Raw genomic sequence first — 22,824 nt, 5'->3', positions numbered from 1 at the left:
GGTCTGAGCATCTGCCAAGCTTTCATTCAAACCTGTGAACATCAATTTTCTATTCTCTCTCTCTCTCTCTCTCTCTCTCTCTCTCTCTCGCTCTCTCTCTCACACACACACACACACACACACACACACACACACACACACACACAGCCAATGCTAATACTGGCAGGCAGGGACAAGTTCTGCATACAGATGCCTACAGAGTTTTGAATAGCATTTAAGGAACCCACACCCTGATTCATGCTGTAACTGGCTTTTCCCTACCTTGGCCTTCCCTCATTTTTCTTTTCTTTTTCTCTGAACTTCCTGTGGCAAAAATTCTGTACTGAACACTAAGAATCCCTTCAAAGGACTCTCTTTGTTACCCCACATACATAATTGTAATATCTCTGTTGGTCAAACAGGGTGTTTAAGCCTTATTAACTATTAAAGATGATTATTTTTAAGTGTTTGAATTTTAATCCTTAAATTCTTTCACTTCTAAAAATGAACTTTTATTAGTTCTTAGTGCTAAAACTTGCGGATAAATCTCAAAAGTACTGGAAGTCAGTCCAAGGTAGCCTACTCAACAAGGTCTTGTCCTTTCTAGCCTGCAAGATGATGCTCATTCTAAGCTTTAAGGACCGTTTTTTCCCATCAAGTATTTTCTCTGCTATGTGGAATTAAAGGAATAGTCAAAGAATTATAGAACCAGCATAGCAGCACACCCTCTCTTCTAGAGTAGGAAATTTGGTTATAGTCTTTACATGTTATTATAGTCACATCTCTAAGCCTGAAAATATGTTGCTAAATCCACAAGAATTTTATTCACTTAGGAGAATCAAGACAGTGTTACTTAGGTAAGTTTGATTAGGAGTGGCATGTGATCATATGTGTACTTAATCTGAAATTTGCTTTTGAAGCTAGGCATCATAGGATTCACCATAGGATTGATGATACTAACAACCATAGCTTAAAATCATCTATCTAATTTCTGCTGCATGCCCATTTTACAGTCAAATATCATGACTCATTTGACATGTCTTATGTAGAAATCTCAATGTTTCTTTTCATCACTGGGATTTTTAACTATAAATCTTGTTTTTTTCCTGTGGGAACTGTTGATGTGGGCTCCTCATGGAATAAAAGATGATAACTTTAAGGAGAAATGGATACCTGATCTTGACACATTAGAAGATTCACATCAGTGGGCTGTGTATTTTTTCTTATAACTGTGTTTTCAAAGATTCCCAGGTTTTGAATTGGAAGAAACCAGAGAGAGACTCTCAGGTAACTGATATATAGAGATTCCCTGTGTGGGGATTCTATCTGCTAACATAGAAGAGAGTGTTGAAGAGCTGTCTGTGAGCATTAAAAAGTGAAGTGACTTACACTGGTCATATAGCTGATTAAGTATCATAGAGTACTTGAATCTAAGTCCTGCTAACCATAAGATGGTGTTTTAGCCATTACAGTACATTGAATTTTTTCTCATTTTTAATATTTTAAAATTCAGGTCTATTTTGCTCCATTTTGGATATATAAATAAATGTCTTTCTTTATGTTATTTTCTTTTTATAAATTCTATCTTTTCTGGGACTAAGATGAAGGGGAGGAGGAACAATCTAGTACAGAATATTCCTTAAAAAGTTTTATTGTTACATAGGCAAAAATAATTTCCTCTTTGATATGTTCTGTTACAAATGTTAAGGATTATGAAAAACAGGATATATATATATGAAGATTTAAGTATATCTTTTGTCAATGAAAACTGCAAAATTAATGGTACAATGCATTTTATTCACAAATATGAGCCAATGTACTAAATTAAAAATTTTACAGCTATAGGATAATTACTAAAACAAATTACAATGTCCCTATTTTCTGGAGTGTTCTTTTGATTTGAGTCCTCTATTTTTTTGTGCAACTATCATAACTTTGATAAGAATCATTGAGAGAAGGCTGTCTTGCTCTAGAAACATTGTCTTAATGTATTTACTTAATTGACATGAAAATGTGCAAATAACTATGTAAATTTTTCCTCAGATTTGTTTAAAATAGTACTTTTGAGATTTATCCAAAGGTTTTAGCACTAAAAAATAAAATTTCAATTTTTAGAAGTAAAAGAACTTTAGGATTAAAATTCAAACACTTAAAAATACATCTTTAATAGTAAATAGGTTAGGTAAGGGATTCTTTTTGAAGTATATAATGTAGCTTTCTTCCTCTCAACAAAGTATAAATCCAATGTGGAAAGTTATTAGCATATGTTTATATGTATATACAAAAATATTTCAACATTTTAAGAAAGAAATATTTTCTAAACATTTTAACGAGACTACTATTTTTTTGGTTGCAAAATTATGCAGATAATGACATCAATTCATTGGATAGGAGATAATTCAGATTGTTAATTTGTCACCACAAGTCCTAGGTTTCTAGGTCAGATATAATGAACTGATAAATTTTAAGCAAAAATTCATCCCCTTTCCCCACTCTTATTCCCACATCCCCTGTTAGGGCTTCTAGGTGGCACAGAGGATAGAGCACTGGTCCTGGAGTCAGGAGGACCTGAGTTCAAATTTGACCTCCTTTACTTGAAACTAGTTATGTGACCCTGGGCAAGTCACTTAACCCTGATGGACTGCCCCCCCCCAAAAAAAAGGAAAAAAAGAAACCATCTATGAGACAAATCCAGTCTTAGCTGTACTTTAAAAATACATCTTTTTATTACCTGAATATGAAGTACTATTGCATATGTTTTTATAACAAAGTTATATGCATGCATATATGTTTCTGCAACATGTTTACATTTATGGTATATAAAGAAGCAAAGGTATTGTCCTTTTTAAAAATCCACACATCTTGCTTTCACATGATACTGTAGCATATGATGATGATGGCGACGATGAAGTTTGTTCTTCATATTCTAAGAAGAACATTGTATCAAAGAGGTGATGCCATGACTTGCAGGTGAATTCTATTTGAGTTTAGGGGTGCTGTCTTAAGTCAAGAACCTCACTTTCTCCTCCAGATTCATCCTGGTCCAATGACCAGATTTATAAATCAGGATGACTGATCACACAGCTAGTGAAGTGTTAAGTGTCTGAGGCCAGATTTGCACATTGGTCCTCCCTGACTTCAGGATTGGCACTCTATCTACTTTGCCATCTAGCTGCCACTGTAGCAGATAATAAGATGTATAATACCAGAAAATTTAACTTTAAAATAAAAATTTTAATCCTCATAAAAAGGAAAAATTTAAGTTAGCTACAAAATATGAATTTTTTCAATTATAGAATATTTTGGTAATTTATGTAACTATATTAAAATTACATGGATCAATTCAATGGTGTATTCATAGTTTAAATGCATTAATGTATACTGTATATACTGCCCTCTAAAACTGCATTTGAAGGAAAGAGATTTTAAAATGAAATTATGACAAAATACTAAAAAGTACTCTTGAGAAAGAAAATAGTATTATGATTATATAGTATTTCATCATTTTCAGAATATTTTCACATAGGTCACCTGATTTTTTTCATAAAACAATTTTAGGAGGTTCACAGAGTAGGTGTGACATTCAGTGATTTTTAAATGCTATGCCTATGGTAATAATGATAGTAAAATCTGTAACTAAGCTGGGGCCATCTTCCTAGGTCCAGTACTTTTTCCATTATAATCATACTGTACCTTAAAAACAGAATACATTTTAAGGAAATCATCATGATTACGTAAAACAATCTCTGATGAATGCAGAATTTCAAAAGATCACATACAAAAGAAAAGCAAAAAGGTAATATGGGATGATGTTGTTGATGATGATAATTTATCAAAAACATTAAGAATTGCAAAGATCTTTGTGAATATTGGACTATTTGATCCTTAGAAAGAAGCAACATGGTGGAATTTAAAGAACATCCTCAAGGGGCTGGAAAATTTTGATTCAAGTCCTGCATCTGACATGCATTGACTATGACCTTAGACAAATCACTAATGATTTGATGGGTTTTTTTTTAATATTTAAGATTATAAGCAAAGTTGCTGCTGTTGGGTTGACTTTAATTGGTAGAGGAATTTTCTCACCCAGAAATTTCCTATACAAGTTAAATACAGCCCTCAGTCCCTATTGCTATCTTGGATCTTCACCACCAACCCAATGTAACCATTTTAAATATTAGAAAATTGTAGAAAAGATAAAGGGACTTACCCATTATCTTGTCAAAGGTTAGGAGAAGCATTTGAACTCAGATTTCACCTGATACTGAATTTAGTGCTCTTTCCGATACATCATACCATTTTAAAAATCACTTGAAATGTTCTGATTTTTTGAAGGGAAGGAAAGAGTATATGCTATGAACAATAGACTAGTAACCTTCATGCTGAGCCATGGAAAAATACTAGAACTCATTCTAAAATAGATGACTCACAAGTTCTGAAGAAGGAAAATGGTCACCACTAGGAACTATGTATATAGATTCACTATAATCAAATTCAATTACTGTCATAGTGTTTTGATTTTAACAAGATACTTTTACAGTCTTGAAATGTGGGCTTTATATTAGAAACCAGATGAATTTGTAATGAATTTTCAAAGTCAGTTTTTTTTTCTGAAAACAATCTGATGTCAGTCTGGGAGAGATATCTATTGGCATGCCAAAAGTTTCACATCTGGTTTTGTCCTGTTCAACATCTCAATCAAAAACATGAATGAATCTATCAAGAAAGTGCTTATTAAATACACTTAGGGAGGTAGGTTTATTTAGCATCTACCATTATTTAGAAAGGGCTGTTTCCTCAAGAGTATTTCTAGTACTGGTTTGGCTGAATGTCATAATAAAAGAAATTTTTATTAGCCTCACACTTTCACCTGGAGCAAACTGATCTGCAGGATCAAATTCTCTCATATTATTTGCTACTCATATATCATTCTTATTCTCTACATTTCTGCATAACCCTCCATTTCTTCACTAGCTCCTTGAACTCCAGAGATCCTCAAGTATCAAGGTAGACTTTTGTTCCATATCCCACTTCTTGCTTTCATCATATGTACTATTTAGCTTCCCCTATGCCTATTGATTCTGCATAAGTGACCTGGTTATCATGTATGCTTCCTCCTCCAAGCAAAGCCCTTCTGGGCAATGCCTTTCTCTGCACCTTACTTCTGGGACAAGGCTGGCAAGAATATTATATTTGAGACTTCCTGGACAAGGATAGTTCTAACTGTATCACTTACTGCTCCACACACTTAATTACTTTGTGGCTCCCTCCTCTCCTTTCCTCTTTCCTTCAGGCTTAATTTCTCATATGATCATCTCACTTATGTTAATCTGATGATATTCACAGTGTTTTAATAATTGGGAGGCCCAGGTGCTAAGGATTTTGTTCTAGACATTGAGTATCTAAAAGTAAAAAGTATACAGTGCTTTTTAGAGAGGTGAGGTGAGATGTTAAGGGGATGGAGTGGGATTCTGTATATATTTATATCACATATGGTCACTATATTGGCTCTCTTCTCTTTCACTGTTTTTTTTTTTGTTATGACGGAGAGTTCAACTCAGTAAGTTGAACTCAACCTTTTAGGTAGTATTATATCTAGAAATGATGATGGCAGAAAAATATCAATAAAAACATTTTTTTAATACACGATCATTCAACAGAAGGAGATTTGAGAACCCAGAATAGCAGTCAAGAAGAGAGGAACAGAGTGATGTAAGGAAAGAAGATATGAGAAATGATCCTACCTGAATAGAAGGATAGGTGTCTATTCAGAACAATCAGGAGAAAGGAGAAATGACTTCTATTATAGAATTAAAGGGCCCTGATGCAATGATCAAAGTCTAATTTCTGATAAACATACATAAAGTAATCAAGTTATCTAACAATTTGAAGGTAAAACAATGTTAAAGTGAGGATGGTGAAATTGAATAGTAGAGGACAGCTAATATTTTGGAAGACAGAAAAAAAGACTTGAAAAGGTATTAAGAGATTAGAAATTTAGGCTGACATTTATAAGATTAAATTAATATAGAACAATTGAATTTGGCACCTAAATTTCAAAAAGGATCCTTTTATCTATATTACAGTAATACAACCAGCTACTCTATGGTTCCATTCAACATCACTGTTATTCTTTTTTTAATTTTTTAAATTTATTTAAGGCAATGGGGTTAAGTGACTTGACCAAGGGCACACAGTTAGGTAGTTATTAAGTGACTGAGGTCAGATTTGTACTCAGGTACTCCTGACTCCAGGGCTGGTGCTCTATCCACTGCGCCACCTAATTGCCCCCATCCCTGTCATTCTTAAGACTTACTTGGCTATCACTCTCCTATATGCATTATTTCCTCATATTTGAAATTATGTTCCTTGAGAGTAGAGAATGTCTCATTTTTTATATTTATATCCATAGCATACAACACAATGCTTAACAAATTGCTTTTATCTTCATAAATACAAACAACTACACAAAGTTTAACAAACATCAATACAATAATCAGTAAAAGTAAAGGATAGAAGACACTTGGTTAAGTAGCCATTCACATGAGAAAGACCTAGGAATCTTAGCTGACTTCAAATTCATTGTTTCAACCTCATGATGGGGCTCCTATTAAACTAAGCAATATGATATTACAAAAATAGAAGTACATTATCCAGATCAAGGTAAGTGGATTGTTCTGCTATATTCTACTCTACTCAAAACTTATCTGGATTTCTATTTTCCATTTTAGCTACCTGTTGTAAATTGACAACCTACAGTAAATAGTCAGTGGTGAATATTGATCATTATGATGAAAAGTCTAGAAATCATTTCATATGAAGAAAAATCAAAGAAATTAAGGAAGGTACAGTTGCCATTTTCAAATATTAACAGAGCTATTATATAGGAAAAGGATAAGATTTCATATAATGTCAGAGAAAAGATTTTAGAAGGAAAAACTTTCTAAGAGAGCTGTTTCAAAAAGGAATGGGATATCTATGACTTAGAAGGTTTCCTGTCCTCCAAAGGAGATACTGGCTGATTGCTTGTAAAGAATGTTTTGGAGGATAATTCCATGTTGGAAACAATTATCTTTAAGGTCTATTTCAATCCTAATATTGTGATTTTTCAAATATTTTGAAAGTTTGCATCCTCAATCCATATATTGTTATTATCTAAAAATTTGCATAATAAGTAAGTATATTGGTTAATAAGATTAAAGTCATTTTATTGAATGTACTGGACAGGATACTAGTTACCAAATACAGTATACTAGATACCAAATCAAAATCACATTCTCCTGAAAATTTGTGAAAAATGTTGTTGAAGCTAAATTATTTTAGTGATAAAAGTACCATCTTAGGTAGAAATCTTATGATAAACTTCTAGTTCTGCAACTGGATCTACTGGTAAAAATGACCCTTTGAAGAATAGTTTTGTTTTTTTATTGCTGGAATGCTCCAATTTTTTAATATGACCCTCTGGAAATATAGTAAATGGTATCCTGGCATTTTGCTGACAGGTTTCTAAGATTAGTAGGAATGGAAGCTGAAACTAATATTTTTTTCCAAATGTCAGAAACATATTGAGCCAAAGAAAGTTCTAATGTAGAATTCCTAATGCCCTCATTTAGAAAAGCTCCAAACAGGAATTTTCTGTTTTATACTGTTTCAAGATGTTATTTTAATGCAGTTTAGAATTTCTTAAAACATTATTTTAATAAGATTATATTAAGGGGTCCCAGAGCAAATAACTTTGACTCTAATTCATCTTTAGTCATCACTATTTCTCCAAGGGGCAGAGATGCCCTCATTTTTTATCACCATTTTAGTAGGACATAGGAAATTGGCTTCAAATTCTTTCTCTATAGTAATCCATTGCTGAGGTCAAGACACATACACATGAAAACATATACTCGCTTCTTTAGCCTGACGTAAGTCACAGCAGCCTCTCTTTCTAAAAGGCTCACTCCACTTATTTATATCACCTGATTCAGATTCTGGTTGTAGTTACCTAGTAGTCCCCAAGGTCAATGTCCTTCCTTTTTAAAAGTGTTTAACCCTTTGTTACCTGCTTATATCCACTCAAAGCCTGCTCTTGTAGTTCATCAATTTTATCAGCTTTCTCACCCAACCTCTTTCCTCTACTGAAGTATTATTCTTCATCACACCATCAACCCCATCTGTTCCATTTCTAAGAATAAGAAATTTAGCCCACTACGACCTCCTACCTTTACATCTTCTTCTATGCCTCAAGTCTCCTATTTTTCATACTCCTATCATGACTTCCTGTCCACCCATATCTGCCCAAGCTATCAGCTTTGCTCTGTTTCCACCTCACTGCTTTCCTAATCTTAATCCTACAAGTAAACCACTTCATCTTGGCATTGCCTTCTGGGCTTGAATAACTCACCTTCTTGCTCTAGGACCATAATATGCAAGTTTATTACATACAACTCCCTTTTACTTACCCTTTATTTAGCCAAATTGGCCTTTTTTGTTATTCTACATGACAAATTTCCTTCTTTATATGCTTTTGTGTAGGTTTTACCCCATTCTTGAAATGTACTCCCTTCACTCCTCCAATTAAAGAACTATTACTCCTTTCAAAGGATCTGCTCATGTGTGTCAATAGAGAATAAGGACTTTCTTGATCCTCCCAGCTAATCTTTGCCTTGACTTGCATGGCCTGCTCCTTTGTATTTACGTTATATATAAACTATTTACCTAGGTGTACTTATTTTATTTCCCCTGATAGGTCCTTAAGGGAAGGATTTTTTTCTTTCATTTTTACATTCCTAGTACATTAAAATAGTTAATAATTGGAATGATCATGAATAATAAATGCATACAGAATTGGTTTGATTTCAAATCTTCAAAGCCTTTACATAGAAATCTCACCTGAACCTCAATGTAGAAACCTCATGTAGAAACATCAAGCATTACCATTCCAATTTTATAAATGAAGAAACTGAGGCTCAAAGAACCCATGTGAGTTGCCCTTGGTCACACATCTATGAAAATTAATGAATCAAACAGCTTTTTGTGACCAGGTTGAGCATCATCGGTTTCCTTTTAACCAGTAAGTTTCTATATCTTGAGCTGAACAAATCTAGTTTATAACTTTTAAAGCTTTAATTCATCATGTCTGAGTGTGTATTTTGTTTTATAGTCCTCATTTTGAAAACAGAACTTACATTGAATTGTTATGACCAGTTACAGAGTTTTAGCATGATATGGAGATATTTCTAAATTAATAGAACAAAAATTAAAAGTGAAATGTTTCAAAAAGGAAAATGATTAGTTTCTTAAGTATTAGTATTCAAACTTAATACCTACATTTGAACTTGCATCACAACTCAAATCTATCCCACAATATCTGATAGAAACTCCTTATGTTAAGATATAAAATACATATGGTGATCACACTATTCAGTGGTTGATTTTACTTTGACAGATAATTAAATGATTTATTTTAAAATATTCCATTGCCAATTAAATACAATTCAAATGGCAAGTTTATAAGATATATCAACTTTTTCATAGATGATATTCCCCTCCCCCCACAAATTTCTCAATTTGATTCTTCCTTAAATTAGGTTGCAAGATTTTCATGTGGTATTCCCTCAATTCTATTTTGTCTAATTCTATTTATTAATCCATTCTATTCTAACCATAATTATAATATGATTGTCAGAAATAAACTTCAGTTATTGACAAAATTAGTATCAATCCTCAAAGTTAATGCCACAGAGTTATATATCACAGCAAGAGGCTTACAAAGGAGATCTTTTAGTATAACAAAAAAAAAAAATCTAAGTTCAAGTTTTTGAATGCCAAGACAGTCTATATATACTTTGTATAAGAAACAAAAAAAATCCCTATACTTTTTACTTGGTCAAAAATTTACTTGGAAGATAATATTCTGAGCAAATAAGGACAAATTAGTATCTTCTTTTAAAAAATTGTCACTGAATGTTTCCACATATCTATTTTTATAACAATAACAGATCATAAAATGCCAACTAATACAATTATCTCCTACAAATTAAGAATACTACTTTCATTTCAAAATATGAACCCAAACCAAAGGATAGGAAAACTTTTGCAGAGAAAATCTAAGATAAAAACATAACTAAAAAGGTTACAAACTTTGCAACTTACTAATGTATTCAAAAGACTATTAAAAACTTTACAATTTAATTATTAGGAGATTACAGAACTGCTTCAGTGCTTCTGTACTGTGTTAAATAAGCTGTACGTGTGAGGAGTAATAAATGAAATTGTTAATTTTACTGCATCTTTAGGGAGTAGCAGGAGATGGGATGGGGGTTACATTATTTAGAACTCCAAATGGATTTGGGTTTATATGCAGCAATAAATTCTAACTGTATTGTTAATTAACCCTACCCCCAAGTCACTCTTTGCTTAAGAGATTGAAAGACATAGTGACTACTAGAATGACTCACCATTCATATTCTTAAAGATGTTTAAGATGGGGAGAATTTGTCGGTAGTAGGGTACCAAAGCTTCACCCACCATGTCAGCTGAAACAACCAGATGCTGAAGGACTTTGAGTGTGACACATATGACCTGCCGGTTACGGAGATTCAATGCATCTGTATTGTAGAAAAGGAAAGAAGAGAATTAATTTCTACAATGTTAAGGAGGATTGGGAAGAAGTCCTATAATGGGTAAATTTAATTAAATTGTACTCTGCTGGGGATCATCAGTGGGCCTTCATTAGGCTAGCTTTGAAAGATGGATTATAGACCTGATGTTATAAAACACTACCTTGTCCATTATTTGTTCCCACAACTAGTGCTCATTGAACCACAAGAATGTAGCTTAATAATCCTTCTTACTAACTAGGTTTTCTAGTTGTATCTTTGCTCATACATCCATCTCAAAGGACCAACAATAAAAAACCCTCAAAAACTGAGTAAGCATTATTGGGATTGATGGAATTTGTGAAGATTGACAGAAAATAAAATTTTTAAGTCACAATCACCTGGTGTGGGGGGTGTTAAATCTTAGTTCTTTCCAATTTTAACAGGTTTTGTAATTTTTAAAACAATGAAACACATGTTTAAAGAGGAGGGAAATGGCAAGGATATTTTAAGCTTTTACAAATACTATATATATATATATATATACATATATATATAATTTTTTGAATATGATCCTAATATGCCATTCAGAATTTTAAAGACAGAAAATTAGGACTAAAAATGAGGCAAAGTATTTGAAATCTAGGTGTCAAAGACCTCAGAAAGTTTCTAAAAGCAGACAAAAAATAAATTATATTGGCACAGGCAGAGTAGCAACATGCTATCAAGATATCTCCCAAAACATTAAGATAGTAGTGAAAGGAATGTGAAAGCCACTGAAAGTAGGTGGTTTCATTTTACTGATAATCACCATTCTCAGTCCTTAGTCAGTTCAAAGTAACAGGCATTGGGCCCAGACTAGATTCTATTAGCACAAGGAATTCGAGCAAACTCTTTCTACTGTAGCAGATCAGCACCCTCTTTGCAACTTGTCTTAAAGAGTTATGTAAAATTTTGAGGCTGTAAGTGATTGCAGAGTCAGTATATGCCAAGACCCAAACTAACAAGCAACATTATGTTGGGGCAGGATCTTTGAAAAAAGATTGACCTGGATGACAAGATTGCAAGAATCATAATGATGATGAAATGAGAGTATGGAAATAAACAATAATAACGATATGATTTCTGATATTTGATGATTAATTAGAGGATGTTGAAAACTAGTTGAAATTATTACAGTCATAAGAGAAATTCTATTTGAAAATTCATATAAAATGGGAAGAAGTCATATCATAGTATCATACAATAATTTCATCAGACCCCTTCAGCATGACAGTTATTCTAAGGTGTTCTAAAATTTATCAAGGGATTTACAAATAGAAGATCATTAAATAATATGAACATGAGTTTTACCTTTGGAGGAAAGATGAAATCATCCAGACTTCGGAATAATTTCTAAAAATTTTGATGTTCAACAATATGACATCAACAAAAACCCAAGATTATATGATCTAAATGGGTGGCTTCAAAATTGTGTTCCACTTAACTTCTCAAATTTTCTTGACAGTGTTGCTTCATCACTCAAAGACTAGCACAAGTAAAGGTCTACAGAATAGCAGTTCTGTTAAAAGTTAATAACCCCAAGCCTAGAACATGAGCATAGCTGAAGATAGACAGCATGCTGTGGTGATCTTGGAGCTAGGGAATACCAGGTTAAGAGTTCTATTCATCTCATTTACTGGTTGTATGAGTCACTTAAATTCTCAAAACTAACACAACTCTCTAAAATTCAGTTACAAATGGTGTTATAAAGGATTTTACTGAACTTAAATGTCTTGAAAAAAGGAATCAAGTGAATTCACTAAACCTGTAAATGAAACAAGTTAAATAATTGCCCATTTATTTGTCTATATGTATTACTGAACTGACCTATTTATTTTCTAAAAGTCCTGACCCTAGAACAGCTGCTTTTAAGTAACAAATTGCATCACTGTACAGTTAACTCAACCAGAATTAGTATGGCAGAAATAGCTACTAGTGAATTGAGTGCAGGGTGACAAGGCAGGCAACTGTTGATACCCAATAAAAATGCTTAAATGCTTCCTCTAAATGAGCACTTGGAAGGCTTTCAAGGTCTCCTTAAATGATTTGTTAATGGTTGAACAAAGTTTTCAATATTTTGCAGTGGATTCAATGTAAAGGAAGGGAGTATTCATAAAATTCCCTTAGAACTTTATCCAAAAGGAAGTTATTTTTATTCTGCTTTATTTTAGCCTTGCTTCCTTTATTTCCCTTCCTCTTTCTGGGATACTTAGGAAATAGGACAAAGCTGGAAATCACTGTCTTACTTTCCCAATTAAAGAAAAGAACCAAGAAATAATCGTGTGTATTTAAGCAAACTCAAATATTTTTCTTTAAAACAGATATGCTGAGATAATTGGACAAGATTAGATTTTGATAGCTTTAAAGAGAAAAGTTTAAGAGTTATAATTAGTAGCTGTGATAAGCTTGAGGACTATTGTCTGACCATTAGTGAAGACTTTGAAATGCAAGATTCAAAGGTTCAAAAAGGTTTTATGAGAGAGATCAAATACTATTATCCAGCAACCATTAGACTCTTTCTACGCAGATTATGGTATTTTGTCTATACTGCTAATCATATCTGTCTCTGAGCAATATTACATACAGCTTCTTGAGTAGTTGAAGCTGCTAACAACAAAGTAAAAGTAACATAACAGAGGAACTCTTGCTATTAACCTAAGAGGTTTATGGGTGATTATAGACTAGGTCTTTAAGTATAAATTGCTGAGATCATGACTTAGAGAAGCTAATCCATACAATTTCATCTTCAATCTTCCCAGGTCTCTATTTTATCCCTTGGAAACATGTGATCCTTTAACCTCAGCTTTCTATGTCTTATTCTAAGAACTATAATCAAATGAATACTGTCATTGCCTCTAGAAAAGGAATGTCAGTTAACTGCCCTGTTGTTCTTCATTAATTGTGCCTCTGGGGATCATGGGACTCTTCCCTTCCTAGTCTCTGCTCCCCTAAATGTTTTTTCATTATAGGCTCCTTGAAGTCAGGATCTATCTTGCTTTTGGGTTTGCATCTGCAAGGCATAACATAATGCTTGTCATACAAAAATGCAATACAAAATACAAAAAATGCATACAAAAATGAATAAATGAAAAGTATATTTGTCCTTAGCATTTTGTGGTGATTTTGGAGCTAGGGAATATGAGGTAAACAATAAATACTTTTCATTTATTCATTTTTTGTATGCTTTATTTCCCATAAATCATTAATAATCAAATAAGAAATTTAAAATATTTCTTCCTTTTAAGAAATATGTCCCTCTTGTACATTCCTATAGCATTCTGATTATCCTCTTTCCTTGATCACTTTGATCACACAGTTTAGTGAATATTAGTGGTACAGTTCCAAATTATTATCTATCTACATGCTTGAATTAATAAGATATTTTGGTAAGACTCCTTCAATTTGATGACCATACGCTATTCTATTTTTAGAGAGAGATGATAATGGGTTTAATGCTATAAGGAGCTATAACAGGATTAAACTATCTGCCTAAAAGATTAAAATATTTTATATAAATTGATCTTGACATCTTGCTTATGTTTGTTAGGGAATACTAAAATAACAAATACTTTAACATTTTCATTATACTTGGTTCAATTTTACATATTTGTAAAGAATTGTAATTGTAAGAATTAAAGTCATGAATACAGGATTGAATCAAAAGATTTTCAATAAATCAATAAAAACAGTACAAATGTTTTAGCACCTTGAGGTCATTTGTTTTAATAATTATCAAATTCATAGGAGATTTGACCCTGGAGATTTTTTTTGACATATTCTTTTTGCTCTTCAGCCAATATGTTGTTTGCTGACTAATGTTTAAAGATTTTTTAATAGTACAAGCTATAAGTGCATTGTATATAGCACATGAATTATATAATTGGGCTGTATTTGGAGGATTACAGCTTTACTCATATTTTGTAGTAGATATGTAATTCTTCCTTATTTAAGAAAGATGTAATCAGGGCTGTATCTGAGAAGAAACTAGTAAATGCTTTGCTAATAAATGCATTTGTCACTATACTTTGAGTCAATAATTATGTTTTTTCCATCTGGACCAATTGATTTTTAATTTTATTAAAAGAAAACATCCTTGAGTTTCAGTCATATCCTTTTGTTTCTGTTTTGCATTTGATCCAATCTATATTTTCACTGTGTTCAACTTACTGTGACTACATAAATGACCAGATATTTTTCACATACTCTTTATTCTGAGGTTTTTTTCCTCCTTTCTCACATTTCTTTGCTTCTCAAGTTTCTATAGGAAAATTTAAAAATTGATATTGAATTCCTTCTTTTTATTATTGCCCAACTTTTGACTTTTTGTTATCACCTTATCCTTTAAATGGCATAGCTATTGGGCATGACGGATAGAGTCAGGAAGACTTTTTTTCTTGAATCAAATCTGACTTTAAACCCTTAGTATCTGAGTGACCCTGGGCAAGTCACTTAACTCTGCCTTGCTTTCCTTACCTGTAAAGTGAGATAGAGAAAGCAATGACATACCACTTCAGTATCTTTGCCAAGAAAACTCCAAATGGGGTCATGAAAAGTCTAATACAAATAAAAATGACTGAACAACCATAATAACACATACACATTTATTTAATTTTCTGAATTCTGTTTTGTATGTTTCATTTGTCTTCAGTTATGTGATATGGCACTCAAGTTTTCATCTAGATGTTTCTTCTAGTATCTTTACATAGTTCTTGATTAACCATCTTAAGTTGCATCTGCCACAATGGCATTTAATGCCTCTCCTTAGGATTATTTCTTGACAGCTTTACCTTTCTTTCTGTGTTTGTTTTATTAACAATAACTGATCAATATAGTCTTTGTGCACATCCTTAACTGATTTTATACTTTCTATCATATATCATAGGAGAATATGTTCATTCTAGCAAATACCAACTTTTTTTTTTGAGTTAGTCTGTTTTTGGTACATTTGGTCTGCTAATTAGATCTGTGCTGTGAAACTCAAAAAGGTTTTTGAAATTCAGGTATGTATATCTCTCTTCTTTAATCAGAAACTTTGCTATTTTTTCACCATTTTTTTAATTAGGAGGAACTTCTAGAATTTGTATTAAGTGAAGATTTATAATGATCTCAAGTTTACCCTCTTTAGATAGAAGTAATTCATCAATTTTAGATCTCATTTTAACCAATGAGTCTTTAGGGTTGAAGTTATCTCTCTTGATTGCCCTGCATTTTGTCTTCAATATATTACTGTGTAACTTGAAGCTAAGGTCACTATAAGAAGTATGAGGCACAATTATAATTGGTAATATGTTTTCAATTCTGTCATATCATAAATAAAGCATTCATGTCTTCCATCCATTTCATGAATACTTATGGATTGCCTGCTGAAGTGGTCAGCATGATAGGCTCAGAAATCTTTTTAGCAGGTGAATGAAGATGATGACAATGATCTCATTCTTATCTTTTTAAATAAAGTTCAAAAAAAGTTCTAGGACACATTGCTTTCCTCCCATTTTTTTTGCTTATATTTGACATTCTACATATTATTTCAGGGATAGGTGAAATAATTATATTTTCATATTTGAAAAAAAGTATTGAGATATAAGCATCTTCTATATTCTCAATGAAAGTCTCTTACAATGTAATATATATTTATATTTATATTTTAATCAGATAGCTTTTTGTTTCATACAATTCAGAGGTTTTGAGTATTTGATGGTGGAAACTAAGAAACAATGTTCTTAGGTTTTTTAGTTCCATGTAGTTTCATAGTTAATTCTCAAAGCTATTTCAACATTTGGATTTGTTGTATGGGTTGTTGTCATTGTTGGTCTTCATTTCTGAAAAGGAACAATTACATCATAGGGTGATATCTTGATTTAAGCATTAATTAGATTTGTGAGACAGAATTGAACAAAGTCATTAGATTCACTTATGGATCACAGTGACAAGATAAAAATCAAGATAACTGGTGATGACCTAGAATGCAGTGGATGATCTTGGCATCTTTGAAGTCTTACCAAATTTTAAGCACTCCATAGCATCTGCTTTAGTCACCTTATGGCCTTTGGAATAAATTATTCTTATCAATTCATCTTCCACATGTTTAGGACAGGCATCCTCCTTCATTGTATGGGTATCTCTAATCTGTCAAGCCATGAAGTCTGATGGATAATTCTATTGAATGGGTTCAGTCTTGGCAGGTATTCTGTTGATGCTCAAATTTTGCAGCCTTCAAAGATGTGTTAAATAGCTTCTATTATTTTATTGAATAATCTGCATTGACTAATAAGTCTGGACCCAGAAAAAATAATCTATTCATATTGGCATTAAGATTTGTATTAATCATTCTTTTTCAACTAGATGTCTGAATTTCTAAGTCCCAGAAACCCCAAAAGATATCCACTAAGACATAAAAAAGGTTATATATTTTTATCAGGGAAAACTTTTCTCCCCCAACCAGTGAAACTTCAGATTATTTGTTTTTTGCTATGTGACCCAGTGCACCAAATGTGTCCTTATTAAAAAACTGTTGACTTGAAATGAAAATAGTTTGGCATCTTATACTTTTATCTAGTATTAATATTTTCAATATGAGCACGACATTTAATAGATTTTCATATAATAAGAAATGTAAATCCACAAAAATACATATAATTAAAAGCCCATGACAAAAAGTGTATTTTGTTAGGGTAGATTTGTGCAAATGCGGTGAATTAAAAAAAGTTAATTAACAAAATATATTTAAAATGAAATGCTGCTATAAAGTCAGTGAAACTTTAGTACCAGTGAACAGTGCTACTTTCTGACCCAGGGTAGTAATGATTTTTATCTAATACTTATAGGAATGTAATCTCTTTATAAAAATAAAATGAATTAGTACTTAAAAATTTTCTTCTCCAATAATGAGAATTTTAGACACCCAACTGTACCCTAGAACAGTTTGTGGGACATAGTCAAGTGTAGATGGAGCCCAATTAAAACTAAATATCATGTAATACAAGAGTGAACCAAATATATTATATGTGTCCAACTCTAGATAACCCCATCAAGATTCTGTTGTTCCTGACCTTTGGCTCCATTTCCTAGTCCGATGCTTTTCAACAACCTTACACCTCTCTTTGCCCATGCTTTGCCAGATTGACTTCCTTTGGAAATGGGCCTTAACTTTAAACTAGGCTGTGCTCCTGGCATCCTGCCTCAGCTTGACCTGACTTTTGACAGGAATAGGAAGGAGAACAAGGGACAAATGTAAATGAATCCAAAAGTTATCATAAGTACTTTAAGGTCAAGAAGGGCTTTTTTTTTCACTTATTCTATTTCCTTATATCTAAGGCTTCTACATTGACTCCTCATTTGATAAATGTTCTAAGCTCGACCCATCTGCAAAAAACAAAACAAAACAAAACAAAATACATACATTTCTTCAACAATGCCACCCTCTCAAGCCATGGTTTTACTTTCTGGGCCAAACTCCTAGAAAGAGATGTCTACATTGACTACTTTCACTTTCTCATCACACATTCATTCCTCTAACCTTTTCAATTAGTCTTCTATATCTACTTCCTTTTTTGAAACAGCTTTATATGAGGTAACCAATGTCTTTAGTGCCAAATCCAATTGCCTTTTTACTATTTTATTTTTCCTTGACTTTCTTTTGGCATTTGACAGTGGGGACTACCCCTACCATCTTGATACCCTATTCACCTTTGACTTTTGTGACCCTCCATTTTCATAGTGAAGAGAGTAACTGCATGGGGAGGCTCAGCCAGGAAAATAGTGAAGGGAATGTAAAGGAATCGGAAGGTACAGACAGGTGACTGGAAGAGGGAGTAAGAGGAAGTAGGCATGTTACTCCTTCCCTCACAGACCCAGCCAAGAGACTGGAAAAGGGAATTTCCTTAGGAAATTAGTGGAAGAGCTCAATAGAATAGGCATTCAATCTTCCACAAACACAGGCAGAAGGCATTTATGTCAAAAATTTAATAAGTTTTGATGAACTGGGAGACCAGAATGTCTTATTGAATATAAAAAAGAATTCTGAATCCCTTAAGCATGAGGGCAGAGATTGAGATGGAAAAGATGGTGATTCATATTCTGAAGGTAGAGAATAGCCTTGTGATAATGTGGTATTAGGTGAAAGGGGGGCAAAACACTGAAGCCTGAATTATGAATTGGGGAGCAGTAAGAGCTATCCACTTAAGAAGAGTAACCCTAACTGATGGTGTTCCACTGACAGGATCATGGGATTGTTACTTGAAATGGTAATCATAGTTAACAATCATGAAAGTGGACACTGAGTCTGGCCAGAATATGGTTGTCATAGTCATTTAATGTGAATATACCTCTTCATCACACTCCATGAAAGGAACTAGTGCTGGGGCTAAGAGAGTAGATGATCACACAGTAAGAAGTATGTTGTTTGGGGTCTATTTCAGTCAAATTGTGCTTATTCTACTGTACTATACACTTTCCCATCACAACAGGACTAGCCCCTTTTTCCTTCATGCTAGTGGCAGATACCTTCCTGGGCAGAGGGATTATAGTTATAGTTACTTTTTTTCCCCTATTTTTTCATGATTTGGGGGCAATATGGCTAATGTTTAAATATATTTTGCATGAATTATATATAGAATGGATATCATATTTCTTGCCTTTTCAATGGGGAAAGAAGAACAGGGAGATAGAAAAATTAGACCTCAAAATGCATAAAATGAAATTCATGATATTACAAACAAAGTTTAATGAGTTTAATGATTGGTAGAGGAGAGCAGAGTAGGTTCCATGTCTGCAAATGTCAGAAGGTTCTGGGACAAAGGTTTTGGTGTCACAGGTATATCTGTTCTCTTCTAGAGCTGTGGTTCTCATGTGAGCCATTGGTAGTGATGGAGGGCTGAACAAGCTGCTGTCTGTGATTTTATTATGACTTACACTGGCACACACGTGAGCGAACTCAAATACACACACACACACACACACACACACACACACACACACACACTTGTCATGGAGGCCAATCATCTTTATTCTGAAATTAAGACTTTTCCATTAAATCTGAGATTGTTATTTCAAAAATTCTTAGGCAGTTGAATATCATCTAATTGATAGAAATCTTTTAATTTCCTCTAGCCTAATCAGAATTGATTTTTCCCCTTCTGCTATAAGAATAAAGATCACCTTAGCCACAGTATGTTCCACACCAGCTCCCTTCCTCTGGTACCTGTAGATGTCCAGGGCTGAGTGGCTGTGATGGGCAGGGGCTGCTGGGTGGTATGATCATTGGCATTTACCAGAAGCTAGCATAGTCACTGCAGGCAGCAGGAACATCACATCATGCAAGTCAGGCAAAAAGAGAAGCACTTTGGTGCAAATGAAGCAGATGGTAGGAAGAAACCAGGGCCATGACAGCCACAGCTGCTAAAAAGAGACAAGGGAGGGCCAAGGAAGCAGGGATGACCCAAAGTTTACAACCTGGGAGTGATAACCAAATGACTAGAAGAAAGGCAGCTATGATCCACAAGAATAGGGAAGTCTGTAGAAGGAGCCCATGAGAACCTTCTAAAATGGAACAGTGCCTGCCCTCAAGGTGCTTCCCTTCTATTGGAGAGAAAACAGAACTAGAAATATGCACCAAACAAAATAATGATAAATACAAGTCAAATTGGGGGAGGGGAAAATCACTTCTAGCTGGGATGTTCATCAAATGTATTATGAAAAAGGAAGTGTTTGAGCAGAGTTTTGAAGGAAATAAGGGATCTCCTAAGAGGTGGAAGGAAGGAGGGAGGTTCATTCTAGGTATGTGGGGTCAGTCAATGCAAAAGGAGGAAGAAAGGGAAAGAGAAGTATGAGAAAAAACATATAGAAAAAGAGAGAAGACTGGTTTGACTATAATATACCATACAAGAAGGGGAGTAAGGTATAATAAAGATAGAGATTGGCCAGAGTGGCATAATCTATACTAAGACTTTTGGGATAATCTGTATTCGATCTGAGAGCAATAGTGAACCATTGGAGAATATTGAATGCCAAATTACTTTAGTAGGTATATGAGGTAGGGTGAACTGAAGAGAAGAAAAGATCTGAAGCAAATAGGAAACTATTACAATAGTACTTAAATAACAAGGGTTTAAAATAGGGTTGGAATCATCTAAATGGAAAGGAAGAGTAAGGAAACATATGGAGGAGGTAGAAATGACAAGTTTGGACAAATGATAGATAAATGAGATAAGAGTAAAGAGTGGAGAGTAATCAGAGGTGATAAACTTTGATGACTGGAAGGATATTATATTGGAAAGAGGAAAGTTCAGAAGAGAACTGAATTTGGAGGAAGAGAGAAGTTCAAATTTGGACATGTTAAGTTGGGGTGACTGAGACATAGTTTGAAATATAAAAGAGGCAATTGATGTTAATTTGATTAAAATTTAGGAGAGATATTCAGATTTGCAAGTCATCTTCATAGAAATGATAATTAAACCCATGGGAGTTGATAAATCACTAAGTTAAGAGAGAGGTAAAAATAATAGAGTAGTGAGAGAATAAAAGAGGATCCCGAGGAACAACTATAGTTAAGGGTCATGATATAGATATTGAATTAGGGAAAAAAAGAGAATGAGAAGGGATGATGAAAGACATAGGAGGAGGAGAGGATATAGCAATGTCAGAAAAACCAAAAGAAGAAAAGAATGGTAGTAGAGGAGAGTATAGTTGATTGAGTCAAAAGCTACCAAGAAATCAAGAAAGATGAAGATTAAAATAAATGCCTTTAGATTTGACAACAAAGAGACATTAGTAATGTTTGAGAGAAAAGTCAGCAGTTGTAGAATGTTAGGGATAAAAGTCAGAGGTCAAAGAATTAAAGGATGAGTGGTTTGTAAGAGAGTAAAGGTTGTGAATATAGCTATCTTGTCAATACAGCGAAAGGGAGGAGAGATATAGCATGACAGCATGAGAGGAAGGTATAATCAAGGGAAAGATCTTAAGAATGGAAAAGATTTTCTAAAAATCAAATGGAATTTAGAAGTGGATATGATAGTTTTGAGAGATAAGAAAAACCTTCCTTTTCAAAATATCAAAGAAGAGATTATATGGAAAGTTGAACTAAATGACTTCTAAGATTTGTTTTGACTTTAATGTTTGCCTGAACTGTTTTGCCTCTTTACAATAATCTGGCATTTATTTCTAATCTTTCTTGCAGCTATTTCTGATCTCTTTTCTAATGATCACCTGAGAAAAGAGAGGATGTTTTGTAATATGGGAGCACTACTTGAACATTTTATGTCATCTGAGTGTGTTAATATGATAAAAGTTCAGATTTTTAGTACCACAAGGTTTACAGAGATCCTTCCTCAGAACAAGCTTACAGAAAAGGTACTAAGTATTACTTTCCCATTTTAGATATAAGGAAACTGAAACACAGAGAATTTAAGTGATCTGTTGAAGATCACACAGCCATTAAGTATTAAGACTAGGAATCAAACATGCTGGCACAGAAAATCACATTATAATGTATATTCACCTTATATAACATGAATCCTATATTATGAACCCTGAGAACAGCATTAGAGAGAAGTCATGGTATATTTAGTCAGAACCTCCAAGGTTTGTAAATGTTTTTATACAGAACATATTTTTGTGTTGGACTTAGAAATGGACTATTGGTTATTGCTTGAATACAAGTTTAGTTATAACTTGAGAGGCTCATTTTTATTTTGAAGTGTGATGAATATTTTGGCCACAGCATCTCCCAAAGGCCATCTAGTGAGGTACAGAGGTTGAAATCTTTGTTGATGAAATACCCACATTAATGGACTGCACATCTTTCCAGTTTTGAAATATTCTGTGATATAATAGAATTATGAATTTCTTAGAAGTTTTGATTTTAAGGCATCTACTCCAGCCCTCTCAGTTCTACCTACCCAGCAACCTTGCTGTTTATCACACTAACTTTCCAAACCTATTTAATCTGCCCTGCTTGCTCTGCTGAGTGCATTCTTTCCTCATCTAGTTACCTGCTAAGGTCATTAATAAATGTTTTCCTGTCTGTTAATTCTGAGATTGCCATAAGACTATTTATTTCATTGTCTCTGACTCACTTTGGCTTTGTCATGTCTATGGCCTTTGTCCACATCAAGCTTATTATACTGCTTTTTATACTGATGGATTTTATTCCATTCTTTTTTTTTAATCTCACACCTTTCATTTATTCACTTTATTTCATGCCATTTCTCTGAACTGA

The 22,824-nt window shown here is 33.4% G+C and overlaps 1 protein-coding gene across 2 annotated transcripts in view; it reads right to left on the bottom strand.

Annotated features, from left to right (window-relative positions):
• Positions 1 to 22,824, bottom strand: part of PACRG (parkin coregulated) — a 569,883-nt gene that overhangs the window by 252,569 nt on the left and 294,490 nt on the right. For both annotated transcript variants that reach the window (XM_074187999.1, XM_074187998.1), the window contains exon 4: positions 10,428 to 10,577. In XM_074187999.1, coding sequence (XP_074044100.1) covers positions 10,428 to 10,577 — 150 coding nt within the window. The remainder of the gene's footprint in view (positions 1 to 10,427; positions 10,578 to 22,824) is intronic.

Source organism: Macrotis lagotis, chromosome 5 (assembly GCF_037893015.1).
Source record: "Macrotis lagotis isolate mMagLag1 chromosome 5, bilby.v1.9.chrom.fasta, whole genome shotgun sequence".
NCBI lineage: Eukaryota > Metazoa > Chordata > Mammalia > Peramelemorphia > Peramelidae > Macrotis > Macrotis lagotis.
The sequence above is the reverse complement of the archived record's forward strand: the minus strand, read 5'-3'. Positions and strand labels throughout refer to the sequence as shown.